Source organism: Chlorocebus sabaeus, chromosome 1, assembly GCF_047675955.1.
Source record: "Chlorocebus sabaeus isolate Y175 chromosome 1, mChlSab1.0.hap1, whole genome shotgun sequence".
Lineage (NCBI taxonomy): Eukaryota > Metazoa > Chordata > Mammalia > Primates > Cercopithecidae > Chlorocebus > Chlorocebus sabaeus.
In genome coordinates this window covers 68,367,789-68,392,994 of record NC_132904.1, presented here as the reverse complement: position 1 = coordinate 68,392,994, position 25,206 = coordinate 68,367,789, and the positions used below count along the sequence as shown (strand labels likewise).

At 42.3% G+C, this 25,206-nt stretch overlaps 1 protein-coding gene across 4 annotated transcripts in view; it reads right to left on the bottom strand.

Moving 5' to 3' along the window:
* Positions 1-25,206, bottom strand: part of RNF121 (ring finger protein 121) — a 67,143-nt gene that overhangs the window by 37,930 nt on the left and 4,007 nt on the right. For 2 of the 4 annotated variants that reach the window (XM_008020002.3, XM_073019071.1), the window contains exon 2: positions 2,093-2,130. The exons of the other annotated variants lie outside the window; for them this stretch is intronic. In XM_008020002.3, coding sequence (XP_008018193.1) covers positions 2,093-2,130 — 38 coding nt within the window. The remainder of the gene's footprint in view (positions 1-2,092; positions 2,131-25,206) is intronic. 4 annotated transcript variants of the gene reach the window in all.

The window sequence follows — 25,206 nt, the reverse complement described above, 5'->3', positions numbered from 1 at the left end:
CAAAAAGTTAAGTGTAGAACCCAGGTAGTTAAGTATAAAGGTGTTCACTGTACAAGTCTTTCAACTTTTCTACGTAGTTAAAGTTTTTCGTAACAAAATGTAAGGGGGGAAAACTTGGTGGGCAGAGTGGGGAAAAAAAGGCCAGTCGGTAAGCCTCAGCACCTAAGTGTTCATCTGATATAAAACTTTACCCTGGGTGGGAGAATCTGACAGAAAGATAATAGGATTCGGAGTTCGAAACTTAGATTCACACCCACCTATATGGCCATGGCCAATTAACCTCATATCTGTACATCACAATTTCTTCATCTGTCAAAAGGAGTCCATATTTTTTCTGCCTGCCTCAAGAGTTGCTGTGAGAGTAGGCTAAGAGGTTAGAGCACACTTAAAAACACCTAAGGGCTCTGAGGAGTTATAAAGATAGCAAGAGATAAGTTTCTTGTTCTCAGACAACATATACGTGAAAGGATATGCACAAAATGAAGTCAAAGAATGATCTAGAAAAGACCAGAGAAGTCAACCAGTTCAAGTCCCCACCCAATGCAAAAATCATTTTTGCAATCTTTGCTTGAATACTTCCACTGGCTGGGAGCACATGCCTTTTAAGGTAATCTATTTTAGAACCAGCAGTGTCTGGCACATTGTAGGTACATATATATATATTCTTTTTTTTTTGAGAGAGAGTCTCGCTCTGTCATCCAGGCTGGACGAACTGCAGCCTCAAACTGCTGGGTTCAAGGGATCCTTCTACCTTGACCTCCCAAAGTGCTGGGATTACAGGTGGGAGCTACCACACCTGGGCAGGTACTAATATTTGCTTATAAATGAATAAAATCCCAATGCTTTAGGGACAGAAAGCTCATTACCTCTCAATATACCTTGACTATTAAAGACATTTCTGACAATGAGACAAAAAAAATCTATCTTCTTATAGCTTCAGTCCATTAGACCTAATCCTATACTCCATAACAACAAAGGGCATATGGGCTCTTCTTTCCCAATGTTATCCCTTCAAAGATTTATCATGATGTTATTTAAACAAAACAAAACTATCCTTATCCTACCACTATTTTCCTGTGCCCTTTGAGGCTAACAGTTCTAGATCTTTTAATCACTATTCATATCACATGATATGAAGACTATTAATCTGGGTTGTCTTCTACACATGATCCAGTTAAAGATCTTTTTAATAATATGCCATGCTTAGAACAAAATATTTTTGACCTCAGCAGAGCAGACCACAGTGGCACTGCCACCTCTCTTACAGCAGATAGCATATTTCTACAAACATCTTCTAAATTATTCAGAATATTTTGGTAGCTGAGGTACACAACTGGTGCATACTGAGCTTAAAATCACCTAAAATCACACTGGGTTTGTCATGTGAACAGGTATTTTTGCCATTCTACGTTAAATCTAAATAAAATCAATAGGTTTTTTCTATTACATTCTACGGTTGATATCACCTCACTGGTTAGTCACCTTGTGAAGTTCACGGGGCAGGCACTCTGAAACCCTTTTACTGATGAGAAATCATTATAAGATATATGTTGACTCATCCTATTTACAAAACAAGTTAGTTGCAGAGTTGAGAACAGAAGATACATCTCCCATTTTCTTAACCAGAGCTCCCCATCCTGTATCATGGATAATGATGATGATGTTAATGATAATCATCTTCAAAGCAGTTAACACTTACTGGAAGCTTACCACATGCCAGGCACTCTTCTAAGAATTTCACATATATTAATCCTCACAACTCTATGAGGTATAGATATTGTTATGATCCTCATTTTACAAACGGGGCAAAGTAAGGTTGTGAGAAGTAAAGTAACTTGCTCAAAACTCACATAGCTAGTAAATTGTAGAAATGGTATTGAAACCCAGACAGATGATTTGGTCCAATCATCTACTTACACATTCAAGACTAAGAGAGCAACCCAGGTACTTAGAGAGATCCCAAAAGTCCAGTCCTACAGGTCATGAGCCACTGCCTCCTACTGACAGAAAAGCAAAATGGGTAGACGTATCACTCAATTAGCTGGGTTAACCTGCACTTCCTAGACTGCAAGGCCCGAACCGCCACACTTACCTCCATTGCTCCTCTGGAGAGAGGTCTGACATATCAACCTGTAGAAAGACACCACCAGAAAAATCCGTTACTGTCTTAAAACTGTGCCTGCCAATATAAGGTGCTCACACATTTATCGGTATCTTCAAGGAATTAGAGAAGCTTCAAGTCTTAGTATCTCTATGAAGCCTTACCAACCATTCTATTTCACACTGATCTCTCCCTTCTTTAACCACCTAGTTTGGCTTATGTCTATGACTGAATGTGTTGCACGTCTGTGCTAGGCAATAAGGGCAGAAGAGGACAAGAATCCTTAACTCCAAAGATACTCACAGCCTAGTGAGAAAGACAGACATAAACAGAAAACTTATCTATTACATAATAAAGACTAGCTATAGAATAAAGAGGTGCCTTGCCTTTTAATCTTTTAACCCAAACTGGGGTGTTTTAGACTAGGGAAGGCTTTATGGAGGAGATATGGATTATCCAGAAGAAATAAGAGAAATATGTTCTAGGCAAAAGGACTAACATAGACAGGAAGGAATAAAATTGCATAGTACACAAGCAATTGAGTGCAGCTAGAGCAAAAAGTATCAATCAGGATTAGTGGGAGACAGAGTTAAATATAACACCCTATGACTCTAAATGGCCCTATGGTAGCCACTAGGCTACACTGGACCCGGGCAAACTGAACTTAGTTCTTGCCCTGCTGCTATCAACTAATAATATCACTAGCCATCCAACCTCAAAGTTCTGGTTCTATTTGGTAGTCTTATCTTTTGAGTTTGTTTTTCAACCGTGGCACTACTGATATTTTGGGGTGGTTCATTCTCTGTTGAGGAAGGTGTCCTGTACATCACCATAGCATCCCACTAGTTGAAAACCACTGCTCTAGAGTAATACTATATTCTTTGAGTTTAGGGCTCAAGTCTTCTACCTCCTTGCAGTCATACACAAGCATACCCAAGTACTCAGTACATAAGTCATTCAATGCCTTCTTATACTGAATTGAGCTGAAAATGTTCTTTGATCTGGTCTACAGAAGAGAGACAAGGCCTTAGAAATACTCAAATCAATCAACAACCATTCCTTTAGTACTTAAGATGTTCAAGGTCCTCTTACCCACTGTTCTGATAACTTCAGGAAAGTATCGTAAGTTGAACATTTGAAATAATAACACAGGTAGAACTCCATTCTACTACTGAGTCAAATAAGCACATATTTACCAGGCATCCTTTATGTATGTGTACTGGAAATGCCCATCACTATTGAAGGCAGGCTTTCCAGCTTCTACATCTCCCAGCTAAGTCAAAAAATAAATTTACCAGGACTTTGCCTAACCAATCTGGGTAATGAAGTCAACATCCCTCCTTCCTTTTCCTATCCACACTGCCTCACAGAATTTATTCAGGTGCCCTGACTCAGGTCTTCATCTCCCAGAAGAATAGAGGTCAGATAGTATGAGAGGACACATAGGAGGTACCTGAGCAGGCAATTATGAATCACACTTCTAAATAACAATCCACGCACAGGTTTCAAGCTACATGTCAAAACTCTTTTCTTCTTCTTCTCCAACTTGGACCTGCATCTTACCAAGCCTGTCTATTCATTGTCCCAAGACATGTGGGACCCATTTCTGTCTCTGGGCCTTTGCATACCCTTCCCACTGCTTATAATGCCCTTCCCTATTTTTCATTGTTGTTGTTGTTGTTGGTTATCCACATCCTAGTTATCCTTTAAGAACCTAGCTCCAAATGCAACTTTCCTGATTCTCTAGCCTAGGGAATTTGGTCCTCCGCCTTTCTCCAGCATGGATATTTCTCTTTTTTACTCAAAGTGTGGCCCATGGACTGGCAGTACCAGTATCATCTGGGTGCTTGATAGAAACATAACATCTCAGGTACCACTCCAGACCCACTGAATCACAATCTGCCTTTTAATAAGAACTCCGGGTGATCAATATGTACATTAAATTTGAGAAGTACTGTTCTATGTTAGTCATTCAGTCTCATGTTGTCTTAGACATCCTTTCTAAGTGGTCTAACTGCTTGTCTCTAGCACCAGGATAGGGCAAGCAAGAGACCTGGGGCTCAAAATTTAAGGAAGCACACACTCTCAGGTACCCATCCTGCACTTGCATGACCTTAAGAGTGAATGGCTCTCTAGAGTTTATACCCCAGCACCTTGTTTCCCTCACCCTCGTCCTGGCCCTGTATATGTTTATTTGCTTCCATCCCATGAACCTATTAGTTCCTTCAGAGCCAAAACACACTTTATACTGATTTATGTCTTTCAAGGAGAATAGCACAGAGCTGAGCATATATTAAGCACTCAATGAGTACTTGTGGAATTGAAGAAAATTCTCTTTATTAAGGGAAGCAAGTATGCTGACAAACCAGCACCTCACCTGCAGATGCTTAAATTGTATAGAGTAAACAAACACTTGAAAAATAACTAACAAGCATCTGGGAAAGGAGTATTCATCTGACACCAAGGAAATCATGTTAAAAACTATGTAACAAAACAAAGCAACTACCTGTTCAAGGAAGCAAATCCAATGAGGGGGAAACTAGGAAAATCTGGAATACTGGGCCAGGCATGAAGGTGCCTCTCTTTGACATAATGGACCAAGCATGCTACTATTTATGGCTTAGTTTCTCCATCTAGAAAATAGAGAAATAAGACTTCTGACTTCATTATAGAGCTGTGAATAAAGTATATTTAAGGTGGGCCGGGCGCGGTGGCTCAAGCCTGTAATCCCAGCACTTTGGGAGGCCGAGACGGGCGGATCACGAGGTCAGGAGATCGAGACCATCCTGGCTAACCCGGTGAAACCCCGTCTCTACTAAAAAAATACAAAAAACTAGCCGGGCGAGGTGGCGGGCGCCTGTAGTCCCAGCTACTTAGGAGGCTGAGGCAGGAGAATGGTGGGAACCCGGGAGGCGGAGCTTGCAGTGAGCCGAGATCCGGCCACTGCACTCCAGCCTGGGCGACAGAGCGAGACTCCGTCTCAAAAAAAAAAAAAAGTATATTTAAGGTGATCAAGTGATTTCACTGCCTTTCCTCCTGGGAAAGTGGACATATTTTAAAACTACTAGAAGAGGATAGAGATAATTGAATGTTGGTGAAGCAGAGGACAGCAATGCTGTCAGAGCCTCAGGGAAAGCAGCTCAGAAGGGCAAGCACTAAGTAAGGCTGAGGACTAGACTTGAGGCTTAGAGGATCATTAGCACTTTATGGAGTACTATAAATGTTAAGAGTAAGACATGATCTGGCTTTAGTATTTGCCTCCTGACCAAAAAAGGTTATTTAAGTTACATCCAAACCAGTCTTCTGGCTCAAGTAAAAAAAATAAGGGAAGGTATAAACTATGGCTAAAATTAACCTGTACCATCTGGAAAGACATCTTTACTTGCTCTCTCATTAAGGAGTTTATTCATTTGGGGCCAAGCACTAACCCAGTCTGAAGGCACCTTGTCCAAAGCTCAGGTGGCTAATTAGGTAAGGCTCTCAAGGTAAGGGTACTTACTGATTCATGAGCCCTTATCTAACTCCTAAGACCTACAGCTTCTTAATGCTAGCCAATCGCTCCCAACTGGGATCTCACAAGGTCCCCAGTCATGCCCAGATTTGAAAGACGTTAAACCAAAAATAAATGCTAGGCAGAGAGCAAGAGAAAATTTTGCAAAGATGGAAAATGATGAGAAGTTGACTGCTACATTTTTTTTAGGTGCAGAAGACTCAGCGATTCACTAATGTATGCCCACAAACAGGTCTCCTGTCCCCCCAAAATATCATAAACTCTATGATCTCTGCATCTGTAGGCAGGCTGCTCATTTTGTTCCTTAAGGCCCTTTCTTTAACCAAACCACATTCTGCCTTACTGCAAAACTCTGGCCAAATCCTTCTGGTCTCTAGAAGGCTCTTTAGACAGACCACATTTATTGAAGAAACATCTTCTACTGCCTTGCTAAGTATGGTCTACAGCCTAGCACCAAGAGTACCCTGAGAGCTTGTTAAGAAACAGAAAATCGCAGACTCCATCTCAGACCTCCTGAGTCAGAATCTGAATTTTAATAAAATACTGAAGTAATTCATATGTACATTAAAGTTTGAGAAGCACTGCTACTACATCCCAGCACTCACATTCAAAAATTGCATCTACAGCCATATGCACCTATACACTTGACTCCTTATTTAACAACTTTACAGAGATCTAACTCACATACCACAAAATTCATCCATTTAAAGTGTGCTACTCTGAGTTTGGGCATGGTGGCTCATGCCTGTAATCCCAGCACTTTGGGAGTCTGAGGCAGAGGATCTCTTGAGGCCAGGAATTTGAGACCAGCCCGAGCAACACAGCGAGAACCCATCTCCACAAAAAATAAATAAATAAATTAGCCAGGCGTGGTGGCATGTGCCTGTAGTCCCAGCTACTTGGGAGGCTAAGGCAGGAGGATTGCTTAAGCCCAGGAGTTTGAGGCTGCAGTGAGCCCTGATCACAGCAATGCACTCCAGTCTGGGTGACAGCGCAAGACCCTATCTCTAAAAAAATAAATAAAATGTACTATTCTGTACAAAATCTCAGACAAGAGGAATATTTTTTTTCTTTGAGTTCTATTGTACAGCATGGGTAATACTGTTCATAACAGAATATTGTACATTTCAAAATTGCTGAGAGTGAATTTTTAAGTGTAGTCACCACAAAAAATGTTAAGTATTTGAGGTGATCGATATGTTACTAGCTTGATTTAATTATTCCACATTGTATTTATAATTTTTTTTTTTTTTTTTCCCGAGACAAGAGTCTCGCTCTATTGACCCTGCTAGAGTACAGCGGCGCGATCTCAGCTCAGTGCAACCTCTGCCTTCCAGGCTCAAGTGATTCTCTCGCCTCAGCCTCCTGAGTAGCTGGAATTACAGGTATATGCCACCACACCCAGCTAATTTTTGTATTTTTAGTAGAGACAGGGTTTCACCATGTTGGCCAGGCTGGTCTTAAACTTCTGACCTCAAGTGATCTGCCCGCCTCAGCCTCCCAAAGTGCTGGGATTACAGGCGTGAGCCACCGAGCCTGGCCATGTATTTATAAATTATAACATCACTCTGTATTCCACAAACTTACACAAATATATAAATTGTCAATTTAACATTTTTTAAAATTAAGTATACTATTCAGAGATTTTTAGTATATTCACAAAGTTGTGCCACTATCACCACTATCTAAGTTGAGAACATTTTTGTCACCTCAAAATAAAATCATGAGCCAGTTAGCAGTCACTCCCTTCTCCCTGCAGCCCAAGGCAACCACTAATTTACTTTCTGTCTCTATCTATAGATTTGCCTATTCTAGACAATTCATATAAATGGGATCATAAATATATGGTGTTTTGTGACTGGCTTCTTTTCACTTTGCATAATTCTTTCAAGGTTCATCCACTTTGTAGCATGTACTGTAGTTCATTCCTTTGTATTGCCACAGAATATTCCATTGTATAAACATCACATTATTTATCCATTCATCAGCTGATGAATGTTGGCATCGTTTCTACTTTTTTGCTATTATAAATAATGCTACTATGAACATCCATCTTTAAATTTTTGTGTGAATATATGTTTGCATTTCTCTTGAGTGTATACCTAGAAGTAGAATTGCTGGATTATATGGTCTCTGCTTAACCTTTTAAGCAACTAGCAAACTGTTTTCCACAGCAGCTGTACCATTTTATAGTCCCACCAGCAGTGTGTGAGGGTTCCAATTTCTCCATATCCTTCCCAGTACTTACAATCTCTTTCTGATTAAAGCATCTAGGGAGTATGAAATGGTATCTCAATGTGGTTTTGATTTTCCATTTCCCTGATAGATAAATGATGTTGAACTTATTTTCATGTGCTCTTTGGCCATTTGTGTATCTTCTTTGGAGAAAAAGTCTATTCATAGCCTTTATCCATGTTTTTTTTTTTTTTTTTTTTTTTTTTTTTTTAAAGAGACAGGGTCTTACTATGGTGCCCAGCCTGGAGTAAAGTGGCTATTCACAGGCATGATCATTGTACATTAGAGCCTTAGATCCCTGGGCTCAAGCAATTCTCCCACCCCAGCCTCCGATGCAGCTGGGACTACAGAGGACTACCGTCTGCAGGGGCCTGGGTTGTATCTCACTCCCACTTTTCACCCCAAAAAATTGGTTCAGGGCAACAAACTACCCTTCTCAGTGAAGAAAAAAACAATGTACATCCTAATCTGGCACAGGTCTTTACTTGCTGTATGTCAATGGATAGGGTACCTCTCTCTACACCTCAGTTTCCTCATTTATAAAATGAGAGAGTTGGCTTAGATGACTTTCATTACTGCATTTTTTTTTGTTTTTTTTTTTTTTGAGACGGAGTTTTGCTCTTGTGCAATGGCACAATCTCTGCTCACTGCAACCTCCACCTCCCGGGTTCAAGCGATTCTCCTGCCTCAGCCTCCCCAGTAGCTGGGATTACAGGTGCAAGCTATCACGACTGGCTAATTTTTGTATTTTTAGTAGAGACAGGGTTTCAACCTGTTGGCCAGGACAGTCTCAAACTCCTGACATAAGTGATCCACCAACCTTGGCCTCCCAAAGTGCTGGGATTACAGGCGTGAGCCACCATGCCCAGCTATATCAATAAAAATCTACCAAGCGACTACCATATGCATACACCAAAAATGTCCATCACTCAGAGGATGACCTCCCACCCTGGCTTCAAGCATCTGCTAACTATAAAGGACCCTAAACTCTGAAATCCAATCCTCTACCTCTTTGGCTAAGCAACCTAGCATTTTACACAACTCAGCTGATCCTTCTATATTGAAGACTGATCAACCTACACAAAAGATAATTCTTTTTTTGTGGTTTTTGCGTTTTTTTGTCTGTGTTTTGTGTGTGTATGTGTTGCTGTGTTTTGTTTTTGAGACGGGGTCTTGCTCTGTTACCCAGGATGGAGTGCACTGATGCAATCTTGGCTCACTGCAACCTCTGCCTCCCAGGTTTAAGCAATTCTCTGCCTCAGCCTTCAGAATAGTTGGGATTACAGGTGCGTGCCACCACGCCCGGATAATTTTTTGTATTTTTTTTCAGTAGATATGGGGTTTCACCATCTTGGCCAGGCTGGTGTTGAACTCCTGACCTCGTGATCCACGCACCTCGGCCTCCCAAAGTGCTGGGATTACAGATGTGAGCCACCGCACCCGGCCGTGTATGTGTGTTTTAAGATGAAGTCTTACTCTGTCGCCCAGGCTAGAGTGCAGTGGCACAATCTTGGCCTCCTGGGTTCAAGCGATTCTCCTCCCTTAGCCTCCCAAGTAGCTGGGATTATAGACATGCACCACCACACCCAGCTAATTTTTGTAGTTTTAGTAGAGATGGGGTTTTCACCATGTTGGCCAGGCTGGTCTTGAACTCCTGACCTCAAGTGATCTGCCTGCCTGGGCCTCCCAAAGTGTTGGGATTACAAGCATTAGCCACCATGCCTGGCCTGTTTTTGTTTTTTTGAGACAGGATCTCACTCTGTCGCCCAAGCTGGAGTGCGGTAGTGCGATCATAGATCACTGCAGGGTCGACTTTCCAGGCCCAAGCAATCCTCCCGCCTCAGTTTCCTGAGTAGCTGGGACTATAGGCATGCACCACGACACCCAGCTAATTCTTAAATTTTTTGCAGATAAGGGGTCTCCACATGTTGTCCAGGCTGCTCTTGAACTCCTGGACTCAAGTGACCCGCTCACCCCAGCCTCCCAAAGTGCTAGGATTACAGGCGTGAACCACCATGCCCAGCCGAGACTTCATTCTTTCACAAAACATTAGAGAGGAATAAGCCCAACCTTTGCCCTTGATGTATTCACAGTCCAAGAGTAGGGAGAGACAGACTATTAAACATAATATAATATGATAAGGATAACCTTTGACATATACACAAAATGCTGTGTAAGCCCCAGAGAAAAAGATTAGCTAGCTCATGAACCTGGTAGGTTCAGCACAACCAGGCTGACTGTCTCTATCTGGTGGGGTTCAGATACTGTGGTCTTCTGTGTGATTAAGATAACAAGTGAAGTCCAAAGGTTCACAGGCTACCACATTTATAGCTCCCCATTCTCCTCTCATTCACATTCTTCCCCAACTCCTTAGCTTTGCCAAGAATTCAAGGCTAGTAAGTTGAAGTGGAAACCTCATCTTTCAGGCCACCAAAGTCATAAATCAGCTGGAGATCATGCAGACACTGGATATGCTTAGCCTGACAAGGGTGGCACACTTTGGGCAGTAGAGTGAAAGTAGATGTTGGCTGTAACAGCAAATGTGGCTGCTGCAGCTGCTGCCTGCCCTTCACCCCCACCCCTCCTACCATCATCAGAAAGCACATCCTCCAGGGCAGTTGAGTTGGTAAGTTTTTGTTTTTGTTTTTTGAGACAGTTTCACTCTGTTGCCCAGGCTGGGGTACAGTGGCGCAATCTCGGGTCACTCCAACCTTCACCTTCCAGGTTCAAGTGGTTCTCGTGCCTCAGCCTCCCAAGTAGCTGGGGCTACAAGTGCACGCCACCACACCAGGCTAATTTTTATATTTTTAGTAAAGATAGGGTTTCACCATGTTGACAAGACTGGTCTCAAACTTCTGACCTCAAGTGATCCAACCGCCTCAGCCTCTCAAAGTGCTGGCACTACAGGTGTGAGCCACTGCACCTGGCCAAAAAGCTTTTTAAATTAAACTTTTCAAATTTGGGAGCACCTAAGTTTGCTTCTTTGGTTCTTCAATTGCTATCCCATCAAATTCCTATTTTTCAGTCTGGCTTCCTCCTTACCTGGTCCTCCTCTCTCTCTCTTTCCTATATGCACTGCAGTTTTCCATATACCCAAACATTTTACCGATCTCTAAAGATCCAATCCAGGTGTCATTTCCTCCAGAATCCTTCAGAACAGAACTATCCTATAAACTCCTAAGGCCTTTACAGCCTGGACGGTTCATGTGCTGATCATATCTAAACATCTATAAAATCTCCCTTGAGTTTTTCATTGCCATAGTGCCTTAGTTCCGACTTTATCCCTTGCTCTTTCTCTAACAATTGCAGTGGCCTCCAAAATGATCTCCTCGACTCTAACCTTGCCAGCACAGATTCATGACACAGGAGCAGACACAGTGATCTTTATTAGACACACATCTGACTGCATCATCCTACTACTTTGAGAAACTTTAATGACTTTCTAATGCCTTGGGGTTAAAGTTCAAACTCCTTAGTAGGACACACAAGGGACTTCATAATATGGCCCACCCAGCTATCTTATTTCACCACTCTCCACCAAATGGCTTATATTCCAGCCACACTAAACTATCTATCTCTTTCATCCCTCAGTGCTTTCTTTGGCTGCTGCCGTCTTTTCTCTCTAGAATTCTCCCCTCACCCTCACTCTTTCACTGCCAATTTTTTTTTTTTTTTTTTTGAGACAGGTCTTACTTTTACTTTGTCACTCAGGTTGTAGCACAGTGGCTTGATCATAGCTCACTGCAGTCTCAACCTCCTGGGCTTAAGGGATCCTCCTGCCTCAGCCTCCTGAGTAGCTAGGACTATAGGTGCATGCCACCATGCCTAGGTAATTTTTCCATTTTCTGTAGAGATGGGGTCTCAATATGTTTGCCCAGGCTGGTCTAAAACTTCTGGGTTCAAGTGATCCTCTGGCACCAGACTCCCAAAGTGATTGGATTACAGGTGTGAGCCACCATGCTTAGCCATATCATCCATTTTAAGTGAGAAATTCAATTACTGTTAGTATATTTAAAATAAGATTCAACCAGCCAGGCACGGTGGCTCACATCTGTAATCCTAACACTTTGGGAGGCCAGGCAGGCAGGTCACCTGAGGTCAGGAGGTTGAGACCACTCTGGGCAACATGGTGAAACCCTGTCTCTACTAAAAATACAAAAGTTAGCCAGGTGTGGTGGCACATGCCTGTAATCCCTGCTATTAGGGAGGCTGAGGCAGGAGAATCGCTTGAACCCGGGAAGCAGAGGTTGCAGCAAGCTGAGATCACACAATTGCACTCCAGCCTAGGTGACAGAGTGAGACTGTCTCAAAAAAAAAAAAAAAAAAAAAAGAGCCAGACGTGGTGGCGAGCACCTGTAATCCCAGCTACTCAGGAGGCTGAAGCAGGAGAACCACTTGTACCCGGGAGGCAGAGGCTGCAGTGAGCTGAGACAGCACCACTGCACTCTAGCCTGGGTAACAGAGGGAGACTCTCTCCAAAAACATAATGATAAATAAAATAAAATAAGACGCAACCATCTTATTTTAAATCATTTCCATCATAAAACAAACAAACAAAAAAACACAGAACAACAAAAAAAAAACCTCATGCTCATTTACTAACTCCTCATTCCCACCCCCAAACCCTGGTAACCATTAATTTCTTTTATACTGCTATATATTTGCCTTTTTTGGACCTTTCATACAAATGAATTCATGCAGCAGCTGAGTGTGATAGCATATGCCTGTAAACCCAGCTACTCTGTGGAGGGTGAGGGGGAAAATCGTGTGAGTCAGGAGTTACAGACCAGCCTGGACAACACAGCAAGACCTTATCTCAAAAATAAATAAATTCATTTATTGAGTGTGTGATCTTTTGTGACTGTCTTCCTTCACTTATCAAAATGTTTTCGGCCAGGCACGGTGGCTCACACTTGTAATCCCAACACTTTGGGAGGCCAAGGCAGGCAGATCATGAGGTCAGGAGATCAGGACCATCCTGGCTAACATGGTGAAACCCCGTCTCTACTAAAAATACAAATAATTAGCCAGGCGTGGTGACGGGCGCCTGTAGTCCCAGCTACTCGGGAGGCTGAGGCAGGAGAATAGCGTGAACCTGGGAGGCAGAACTTGCAGTGAGCCGAGATCGCGCCACTGCACTCCAACCTGGGCAACAGAGGAAGACTCCGTCTCAAAAAAAAAAAAAAGTTTTCAAGGATCACCCATCACCCATGTTATAGCAGTTATCAGGAGTTCACTCCTTTTCTTACTAAATACTATTCCATTGTATAGCCAGACAATTTTATTTATCCTTTCATCAGTTGATGGACATTTAGGTTGTTTCTACTTTGGGGCTATTATGAGTAACGTTCCTATCAACTCTTGTGTATAAGTTTCTGTGTGAATTTTTCTTTCTTTCTTTTTTTTTAAAGACAGAGTCTTACTCCCAGGCTGGAGTGCAGTGGCACAAACATAGCTCACTGCAGCCTCGACCTCCTGGGCTCAAGTGATACTGCCACCTCAGCCTCCAAAGTAGCAGGGACTACAGAAACGAGCCACCATGTCTGGCTATTTTTTATTTTCAGGGGAGACGGGGTCTCCCTGTGTTGCCCAAGCTGGTCTTGAACTCCCGGGTTCAAGCAATCCACCCTCCACAGCCTCCCAAAGCGCTGGAATTACAGGTTTAAGTCACTGGACCTGGCCCTTTTGCCCATTTTTTGCTAGGTTTTTTTTTTTTTTTATTGATGAGTTGTAAAAGCTCTTTATATGTTCTATAGACAAATATCTTATTAATATATGATTTGCAAACAGTTTTTCCCATTTAGCCATCCTAGTGGATCTGAAATCGTTCAAGGATCTTTTGAGTCTCATTCTTTGTATTTCAGAGAACTAGCTCATAATCTGGTATACGGTATGTGTTCAATAAATGACAGACATGTTAAATAATATTAACTGCTTTGGAAACAAGGATAAATGGCTTACTTGTTCAGCATCCCCTTCACACTTAGTACTAGACACAAAGCAAATGCTTGGAAAATACTCAGACACTGAGTAACTCTCTCTTGAACAAACAGTAGGGATGATATTGCAGAAGAATCCAGAGGAACTGGGAAAGCCATCTGAAACAGCCAATGGCTGCTAAGTTTAAAAGTGACTCCTTTTGACACAGTGGCCATGTGAAAAAAATTAAAAATCTTAAAAATAAATAAATAAAAGTGAATCTTGGCCAGGCATGGTGGCTCATGACTGTAATCTCAGCACTTTGGGAGGCCGAGGCAGGAGGATCACTTGAGGCCAGGAGTTGGGAGATCTGCCTGGGTAACATAGCAAGACTCCATCTCTACAAAAAATTTAAAAATTAGCCAGGTGTAGTGGCACACACCTGTAGTCCCAGCTACTCAGGAGGCTGAGGCAGGAGGATCACTTGAGCCCAGGAGGTTCAGACTACAGTGAGCCATGATCACACCACTGAACTCCAGCCTGGGTGACAGAACGAGACCCTATCATAAAAAAAAAAAAAAAAAAGTGACTCTTCCTTATAAGAGAAATACTAACATAATCCTACTTGATCTTTAATAGCCAGCAGTAAATACTTTCCAAACTTAACATAGCATACAGCTAGGACTGAAGGAAGCTTTAAGGAGAAGGGAAAACCAAAGTTCATGGCTGGTAGTATCAGAAGGCCTAGGTCAGTGGGATAAGAAATATATCTACTATCTTTTCCTTCCTTCCTATTACTCAATCTACAAACTTAATCCAGGTCCTTCAACCTCATGTACTTCATGAGTCACTGTGTCACCCAAGTTCAAATCTTCTGGTGTCCTAATGCTGTCTGTGAAAGTAAGAACTCCTTAGTAGACTACACAATGCCCTCCACAGGAGCACTGAGAGTGAGCTCTCAGGACCACACAAGGCCATGACCTGACCCCTAGCTGTCTTTCCAGTTTTACCTTCCTCTGCTCCCAGCTCCTTTGGGACTTAACATATGCTCTTCTGCAGTATATATAATACATCAGAAATTATGTGCATTTTAGAATTAGATAAATCTGGAAGCCCTACTTGCCGGGATTAAGGCAAATTTTTCCTGTCCCTTAATCCCTCCTTCATTTCTGCCCCAAGAATGATCTTTCTATAATGCACATCTGATCCATGTCATTCACCTAAGTTCCTTTTTTTTTGAGACGGAGTCTCGCTCTTTTGCCCAGGCAGGAGTGCAGTGGCACAATCTCGGCTCACTGCAACCTCCACCTCCCAGCTTCAAGTCATTCTCCTGCCTCAGTCTCCCAGGTGGCTGGGATTACAGGTACACAGCACTATGCCTGGCTAATTTTTTGTATTTTTAGTAGAGATGGGGTTTCATCATGTTGCCCAAGCTGGTCTGGAACTCCTGACCTCAAGTGATCCTGCCACCTCAGCCTCCCAAAGTGCTGGGATTACAGACATGAGCTACTGCGCCTGGCCAACCTAAATTCTTAAAGCTCTTCTATAGCTAATCATCAGCTACAGATAAAAAATCCAAACTCCTCAGCACAGCATATAAGGCCTTATGTGTCATCACATCTGCCTCCCTTTCCAGTCTCCCTACTTTATCATTACTCCCCACCTTCTACTCTGAGGTTCCAGTAATACTAAACTGCATACAGTTCCCTGAAGGTGCCATTCCCTTTCTCACCTCCCACCTTGCACATGCTGCTCCTCCTGCCTAGAGGGCTCTTCTATTCTTTCTTTAGCTGGTTAATTTCTAGTCACTTTCACACTCAGCTATGGTATCACTTCTAGGGATACCTTTTCTGATCCCTTGCCTGCCATTTCTGGTGCTCCCTGAAATCTCTGCTTCTTCGTATTATAGCAATTATTACATCTGTTTACTTTACTAACTTTTGTACTACATCAAGAGAGCCTGAGAGCAAGGCCTGTGTCTTTGTTACCTTTCACATCTAATGCAGTACCTTGCTAAATTCGCAGTGTGTGACCAAACAAGAAACAAGTGAACAGGATTCTCCCAACACACACATGAGGCTGGCAGAACAAATGACTTTATTATTATTTTAAAGCTGACAGCATTACCTATTGACATGTCACAGATAACAGCTGCATAGCAGAGCTAAGATAAAAAGCCAGATCTTCAGAGCACCAGAACAAGGTCCAAACGTCCTAATTAACACTAAATGGTACCTAATTAACATTAAATGGTACCATGGTGATGCCATTTATTTAAGTCAAAGCAAAAAATTCCAAAAAATATAAAAGTCAAGCTTGATTATTTTCTTTCCCTTACATTACATATCCAATCCACCAGCAAGTCCTGTAGGCTCTATTTCAAAACATATTCTAAATTTATCCACTTTTCTCCATCATCTCTGCTATCCCTGCTATGGTTTGAATGTTTGTGTTCCCCAAAATTCACATGTTGAAATCTAATCTCCAATGCAATAGTATTCAGAGGTGGAGGGAACCTTTAGGAGGTGATTAGGTCGTGAAGGTGGAGACCTCATGAATGGGATTAGTGCCCTTACAAAAGTGGCTTTAGGGAGGCTATGTATCCCTTCTGCCATGTGAGGACATGGCAACAAGGAGCCCCCTTTGAAGCACAGAGCCCTTGCCAGACATCAAATCTGCTAGAACTTTGACTTTAGACTTCCCAGCCTCCAGAACTGATATATTTTTGTGTGTGTGTGTACATATATATATATATATTTTTTTTTTTTTTTTTTTCCTTTTTTTTCAAACAGAGTCTTGCTGGAGTGCAGTGGCACGATCTTGGCTCACTGCAACCTCTGCCTCCCAGGTTCAAGTGATTCTCCTGCCTCAGCCTCCTGAGTAGCAGGGATTACCAGTGCCTGCTACCATGCCCAGCTAATTTTTTTGTATTTTTAATAGAAACAGGGTTTCAACATGTTGGCCAGGCTAGTCTCAAACTTCTGGTCTCAAGTAATCCGCCCGCCTCAGCCTCCCAAAGTGCTGGGATTACAGCCATGAGCCACTGTGCCCGGCCAAATTTCTGCTGTTTATAAATAACCCAGTCTAAGGTATTTTACTATAGCAGCCCAAAAGGACTAACACACACCCTCAACTCTGAAACACTATCATCTCCCATCTGGACTATTACAATAACCTCCTAACCCTCTCATTGAGTCACCTCCTACAATCCATTCTTCTCAAAGCAGCCAGAAAGATCTTTTTAAAAATGTAAATCAGCTCACATCACTCCCATTTTGAAACCCAATCAAAGTCTTCTCATTATACTCTCAATAAAATTAAACATGTACCACAGCAGCTACAAGGCCTTATAAATCTGACCTTGCCAGACTCCCTGACCTCATACAACACCATTTTTCCTTTGCTAACTATGATCTGTCGCACTGGCATTCTTTTTTTTTTTTTTTTTTTTTTTTTTGAGACGGAGTCTGGCTCTGTCGCCCAGGCTGGAGTGCAGTGGTGGGATCTCAGCTCACTGCAAGCTCCGCCTCCCGGGTTTACGCCATTCTCCTGCTTCAGCCTCCCAAGCAGCTGGGACTACAGGCACCCGCCTCGTCACCCGGCTAGTTTTTTTGTTTTTTGTATTTTTTAGTAGAGACAGGGTTTCACCGTATTAGCCAGGATGGTCTCGATCTCCTGATCTCGTGATCCGCCCGTCTCGGCCTCCCAAAGTGCTGAGATTACAGGCTTGAGCCACCGCACCCGGCCTCGCACTGGCATTCTTTTTGGTCCCAGGACATACCTTGCTCATTCCCATTAATTTGTACTTAGAACCTTCACCTGAAACATATGTGCTTCCAAATCTGGAAATTGCTAGGTCTTCACCATTCAGGTCTTGGTTCAAATAGCATTTCCTCTGAGGCTTTCCATAACCACCCTATTTAAAGTAGCCCTTCTCTTCCAGTCATCTTTATCACATTATGTTACTTTTCTCAAAGCACTTGTCACCATCTGGAGTTATCCTGTTTATTTGTTATCTGCTTTACCACGTTAGAAACTAAACCTAATATGAGGAAGGACCTCGGATGTCTTGTTCACTGCTGAATTACCGGGACCTAGAAAAATGTTTGACACTAAAGTCACAAGTATTTGAAGAAGGAAATAATGAATAATTAATACAGACCACAAACTTAATAAATGTTTACTGAATACATGAGTGAATGAATTAGGGAGATAAATAAAGGGCAAAACACAAATAAGTGAAAGCACTGCTATTTAACACTTTTATAGCTACTCACTTTTCTCCACCCTATTGTCTTTGCTCAAGCTCAGGTCGCCATCATCTCGCTCCTCAAGTACTGCAATATCTCCTAACTGATTTATTCTCCTTTTTCCAACCTGATCCCTCCAAAAGTAACTTCCAAACTTCAACTAGACTTGGTCATTGAGACACAGATCTAACATGTTACTCCTCTGCTCAAGACTCTTCAGTGGCTCTCTACAGCCCAGGCTTTTTAGCACAGTCACTCACTGCTATCCCCTTATGTTTAACCTAAATTCCAGTCATACAGAACTTCGTACAGTTTCCAGAATATTCCACGCTGTTTAACGTCTCCAAGCCTTGCATATCTTTTCATTTTGCTGGACCACTCACTCTTCCTTACCTCACTGATTTTGACTATCTATTGAACTCAAACTTAATCCTCAAGAACAAACTCAAACATCTTCTCCATTAAGTCTTTAAGGATTCCTGAAACAGAGTTAATCACTCCCTCTTTTGTGTCATGACAGTACTTAACACATGCTGACACTATACTACAATCATCTGTTCCCATGTCTGGTTTACCTCATGAGACTATTAATCTCCTGAGAGAGTTTTCATCTTTGTGTCCCCAGCACAGTATCTAGCATATACCAGTACTCAATAATTGGTGACTGAAGGAATGAATAAATGTATCCAAACTCCTCAGTCTGGCATTCAAAAATCAACCTCATGGTGGCCCCAACCTACCTTTTCTAATTTAGCTCTTACTCTTCTCTTACTTGCTAATCACAAATACATCCTCATTTCTCAACATTTACCTTGAGTGTTCATTCCTAATGCTCTAATGAAATTCAAATCATCCAGGAAGGCCGAACTCCACGAAGTCTTCCCTAGCCATACCAATGAGAGGGACTTACTTCCCCTACAATACTTTGTTTTTTTCTACTGGAAAAAAACATTTAGTACTTCCTATTTTAAAATTACGGCCACTATCTTTCCAACTGGACAACAAGTCTTATTTTTCTAACTAGACTGTAAATTCCCTAAATACAAGAAACATGGTTTTCTCTCAACCCAAATCCCTAACACAGTGACTTGCACAAAGCATGCAGTTATCAGTAAATACGTCATTAGTGAGGAATCATATACTTAAGGATTAGAGATTTCATGCCTTTATTCTTTTATACATGTGCTTTTACCTTGGCCTAAAGAGGCCTCCTATCCACACGGTAAACTTTTAAGAATCAGCCTAAATGCCATACCCTATCGGAAGTCTTCTTTAATGCTCCCAAATAGACTTAAGTACTCCTTCTTCTGCACACCTGTGGTATCTTGTACATAATTTAAAACTCCACTCATCATACTATATTGTCATTATCACTTGATGGGTTCCTCTCCCAACTAGACCACAACCTCTTTAGAGCAGAGATAGTCTCTTTATCCATTTATTAATTTCCAAGACTAAAAAGAGTACCTGGCATAATTAAGTGCACAATAAATATATAGTGACTTTTGAAAATAGTGAATCCATGTCATAGTGTATACCAGCAATAGTGTACATTATAACATGAAGACATGAGGTTGTATCACCAGGTTCAAATACCACCTCCACTTATAAGCTATGTGACCCTGAATAAATTACTTTTCTGTGTCTCAGTTTTTCTCATCTGGAAAATTAAGATCATAACAGTATTAAAACAGAATTAGCTCTTCCTCTTCCAGTAAGCAGCCTAAGATGATCTGTGAAAATGGTTGCCTATTAATTTGACCCAGAACATCCCACAAAATCATGCAAATCAAGACATGAAAATCTTCATATAAGGAGACGCAAGAAACTGCCCAGGCCATGGGGGTGGAGGGAAGTTGGGGGGGCGATGCAAATCCAAAAAGCCACAAAGTACCTGAAAGATATCACTTTATAGAAGCAATGTGGCATCAGTAAGTGTGCCTAAGTCAAACAGTGAGGCTGGGCACAGGGTTCATGGCCCAAAAAGAGTGAGTTTTTGCTGCACACACTTAAAAAGGCAGAGTAATGCTGAACTTAACAGTTTAGATGAGCTAGGTGCAGTGGCTCACACCTGTAATCCCTGCACTTTGGGAGGCCAAGGTGGGCAGACCGCCTGAGGTCAGGAGTTCAAGATCAGCCTGGCCAACATGGGGAAACTCCATCCTACAAAAATATAAACATTAGCCAGGCATGGTGGCGGGTGCCTGTAATCCCAGCCACTGGGGAGGCTAAGGTGGGAAAATCGCTTGAACTCGGGAGGCAAAGGTTGCAGTGAGCCGAGATCGCACCAATGCACTCCAGCCTGGGCGACAGAGCGAGACTCCATCTCAAAGGTTAAAATAAAGAGTTAAGATGTATTAATAGATTATCTGGTCATCGAACATATCCAGGTGCATGAAGCACCCAGGATGCACTGCCATATTTACAGAGCTTAAGACCAAATTAATCTATACATGAGCTCCCCTGCCACACTGAGATGATCCTACCAAAAAGGAGAAAATCATTACTTAACCAAAAGAGGTGGTTGCACAGAAGAAAAAGATCCCAGAAGAAATGGATCAAACAAAAACGTATCGTAGGAGAATAAATTCAGGATAAAATAAATTCAAATAAAAGGTTTTTTAAAAGAATTAGGGTCAGGAGCAGTAGCTCACACCTGTAATCCCAGCACTTTGGGAGGCCGACACAGGTGGATCACCTGAGGTCGGGAGTTCGAGACCAGTCTGACCAACATGGAGAAACTCCGTCTCTACTAAAAACACAAAATCAGCCAGGCATGGGGACGCATGTCTGTAATCCCAGCTACTCAGGAGGCTGAGGCAGAAGAATTGCTTGAACCCAAGAGGCGGAGGTTGTGGTGAGCAGAGATCCACCACTGCACTCTAGCCTGGGCAACAAGAGCAAAACTCTGTCTCAAAAGAAAAAAAAAAAGAATTAAGAGATTACACTTATAAAATGCTTACTTTACTGCCTGGTACATAGTATGCACTAAAAAAGTTAGCTATTCCTGTTATCATTAAAATAGGAGAAAAGACTTTTTGCAGGGCACTAAATGACAAGCTCAGAGGTAGTTAGGCTCAATCCTATGGGCAACAGGGAGTAAAATGTCACATGAGGCTTCTAAGTAACAGAATGCATTGAGTTACTGATAACACCCTGTGAAAAAGGAGGACAAAATGAACAGAAACCTTGGCAGGGGTTATGCTCTCTGCCTCCCCTTTCTCCAGTCTCTCCCTAGCTGCCCGGGGCCAAAAACCCCACGGTCATGATCCAGCATCCTCTTGGGAAAGTTTCACTTTAGAGGGAACTAATGAGTTTACGTTTACCTACAAATTTTTCTCTGAGGAATAAAGGTAACAAATGACTTCAAGGGAAAACACAAATAACATAGAGATGAGATATGACAGAAGATGGATTATATTGGGTTGCCTTCCATTGAGTAAGATTTCAGACCAAATAAAGCCAGGAGTACTGGGGCCTACATCCCCCAGAGGCATTCTCTGGCAGTGTTTGTGCCATGGCAAGTCAGAGATGCAAAGAAGCAGAATCTGGGAAAAAGTATGACGAGGACTAAAAAGTTGAAGCAATACAGAAATAAGAAACTAATCCAATCAGAGGGACACTCCGACAGAGGCATTCAAAGAAGCAATAGTCTGACCATGGAATGATTAGCTCGCTATCATTAGACGGGTTCACATACACACTGGTGTCCATTTTCTGGGGATGTTCAACATGGGTGGATGGACTAGATTTAAGATTCATTTTCCAATACAAAAATTAGCTGGGCGTGGTGGCAGTGTCTGTAATCCCAGCTACTCTAGAGGCTGAGGCAGGAATCACTTGAACCCAGGAGGCGGAGGTTGCAGTGAGCCAAGATCGCACTCCAGCCTGGGCAAACAGAGCGAGACTCTGTCTCGAAAAAATAAAAAATAAAAATTCAAGTTCAACAAATATTTGAATAACTACTCCATGTAGCCACTGTGCAAGATGAGGTGCTGAAAATACAATGATGAAAAAAATGATAAGGTGCAGTCCCCTCAAGGAGTTCCCTGCCTAATGGAAGAGACAATACGATATGGTAAGTGCTGACGGAAACCTGTACAGGGAGCTATGGGAGCAGAAAGCAGTGCTGATGACTCACTGGTAAGGACCAATTTGGCATTAATCTAAATGAATTCAATGAAAATATTTCATAGGCAGTTTAAAAACAAATACTGATATGGTCAAATAGTACGCATGCCAGTCACACTTTGCGATTTAGTCACCATTCCCTTTATCTTTGACAGAATCCACACCTACGAGCATTCTTATTTACTCAATAAATATACTGATATGGACTATGTGCCAAGCACTGAGCAAGGCACTGAGGAACGTACAAAGATGAGAAAAATAGTTCTTGCACTCAAAGAATTAAAACATTCCTCTTCATCTTCATCTTTCCTTCCCCTCTTCTCCTAACCCCCTTACTGATCGACTGACATATTAAATTCCTTCTGGAAGTAGATGTGTTATTAAGCCATAATAAAAAAGTGACCTGAAAAAGGCCGGGCCCAGTGGCTCACGCCTGTAATCCCAGCACTTTGGGAGGCTGAGGCAGTGGATCACGAGGTCAGGAGATCGAGACCATCCTGGCTAACACAGTGAAACCCCGTTTCTACTAAAAATACAAAAAAAAATTAGCCAGGCGTGGTGGCGGGCGCCTGTAGTCCCAGCTACTCGGGAGGCTGCGACAAGAGAATGGTGTGAACCCAGGTGGCGGAGCTTGCAGTGAGCCAAGATCGCACGACTGCATTCCAGCCTGGGCAACAGAGCAAGACTCCGTCTCTTTAAAAAAAAAAAAAAAAAAAAAAAAAAAAAGGTGACCTGAAAAATAAGCAAGGGTAAGCTGGGGGTGGCAGGTATTGGAATGGGAATTTAAATGGGAATCTGCCAGGGTATCTGCCACAGCATGAGGTTTTGACTGAATTCCAAAGTCAAAGGTGATGGAATAAGAGGTTATATGTAAAGTCCTTTTGTCTACTCCTTCCCCATCACCATTTTTAATTCTGTCATCCCAATGTTAATTATGAGCACAGATTATTAAGAATAATTATAGGCCAGGCGTGGTGGCTTATGCCTATAATCTCACACCTATAATCCCAGCACTTTGGGAGGCCAAGGCGGGCGGATCACGAGGTCAGGAGATGGAGACTATCCTGGCTAACACGGTGAAACCCTGTCTGTACTAAAAATACAAAAAAATAGCCAGGCGTGGTGGCACGCACCTGTAGTCCCAGCTACTCAGGAGGCTGAGGAAGGAGAATCACTTGAACCCAGGAGGCAGAGGTTGCAGTGAGCCAAGGTCGCGCAACCGCACTCCAGCCTGGACAACAGAGAGACTCCGTCTCAAAAAAAAAAAAAAAAAAAAAAAAAGGAGAAGAATTATATCTTCATTCATTCATTCATTCAGTCATTCACTAGTATTTACTGAGTACCTGATGAGAGTTATAAGAAACATGGCCAAAATAAAACTCTGGGATCCAAGTCTTTCAAAGCTGCAAAAGATCTCAAAGGTCACCTAGTCCAAACCCATCATTTCACAGACAAAAAACTGAGGTACAGAGAGACTGGAATCTTTCCTGAGTTCACATATTTATACATTTATTGAGTCATACTCTATGCCAGGCACAAAGGATAAAGGAATGAAAAGGCCTTCCTTTAGAGGAGAACACAGTCTGGTGGGAAAGACAAATACCATGACTCCAGTTAAATCACCTCCAGAAAGGAAGACCCAAATGTACAAAATGGAAATGTCTAGCGTAGAACAGGATGGGCAGTATAGAGTACTCATATTGCCCGTCGTGGTTAACAGCACAAGCACTGAAGTAGTCTTGGATTTTAACCCCAGTTCTGTCACTTACCTGGCTGTATAACATTGGGCAAGTTACTTAAATTCTCTATGCCTCAGCTTCCACATCTATAGAATGAGATAGTAATAATAGTACATATCTTATAAGGTTATGGTATTAAATTAGATCATGAATCTAAGGGCTGGGTGCAGTGGCTCATGCCTGTAATCCCAACACTTTGGGAGGCCGAGGCAGGCAGATTGCTTGAGTACGGGAGTTTGAGACCAGTCTGAGCAACATGGTGAAACTCTGTCACTACAAAAAGTTAGCCAGGCATGGTGGTGCACACCTGTGGTCCTAGCTACTTGGCAGGCTGAGGTGGGAGAATCACTTGAGCCTGGGAGGCCGAGGTTGCAGTGAGCAAAGATCACTCTACTGCACTCCAGCCTGAGTGACAGAGTGAGACTGTCTAAAAAAAAAAGAATGCATTTAAAACACTTGGCACAGGACTAGGCACAGAATAAGTAATCTGTATTATTTCACCCTCAGCACTCTTTTCTGCTAAGCCCTGGCTTCAGAACCCTTCTCAACACAGGCTTCTAAGTATCTATGATCAGGTGGCTGTCTCTGAGATAAAACAAATCTGCTATTCCTAGTATAGAATATGAGTCCACTGTTTACTACTTTATGGCTTTTTCCCCACTACACTTGCCACCACTCACTTTACATGCCTAAAAAAATCCAGAGGTAGTCAGATATCCAGACTAAACTTCAATCACATATTCCTTGATCCCTCAGTAAGATATTGGCTCAGACCAAAAATCTCTAGAGAAGAAAATCCCTGGCAACAAGGTATATTTACTAAATGTCTATAGGGAGAGAACCACAGGTGACAGAACAAACAAAAACCCAGTGATTAATGCTTGAAGCAGCAAGGGATGGGAACTTCCAGTCTGCCCGCTGGGGGTTTACCAACTTATCAGGGAAAAGGAGACGTAACACTGACTGCCACTTCCTCCGTGATGTACCTACCGCACCCCCCTCACTATCACAGTATCTGTGACATATTTTGCATGTACTTATCACTCTTTCTCTACTCATACCAGTCTGTGAACTCTCTGAGGGCAATTATCACACTTTATCCATCTTGGTATTAACAGGCACACCAAAGTGCCTGGCACACAAATGTTTCAGAAGTTTGAGGACTAAGTTGAGAAATGAGGGAACAAACTTAAACAGAGAAAACAATAAAAGGCAAGGGGAAAAGGTATCAGTGTAGATCAGAATAGTCCAAGAAGCCAAGGGAGCTAGAACTTTAAGGGGCAGGTGGAATTTCAAAAGGCATTAAGGGAAAAGAAAGGT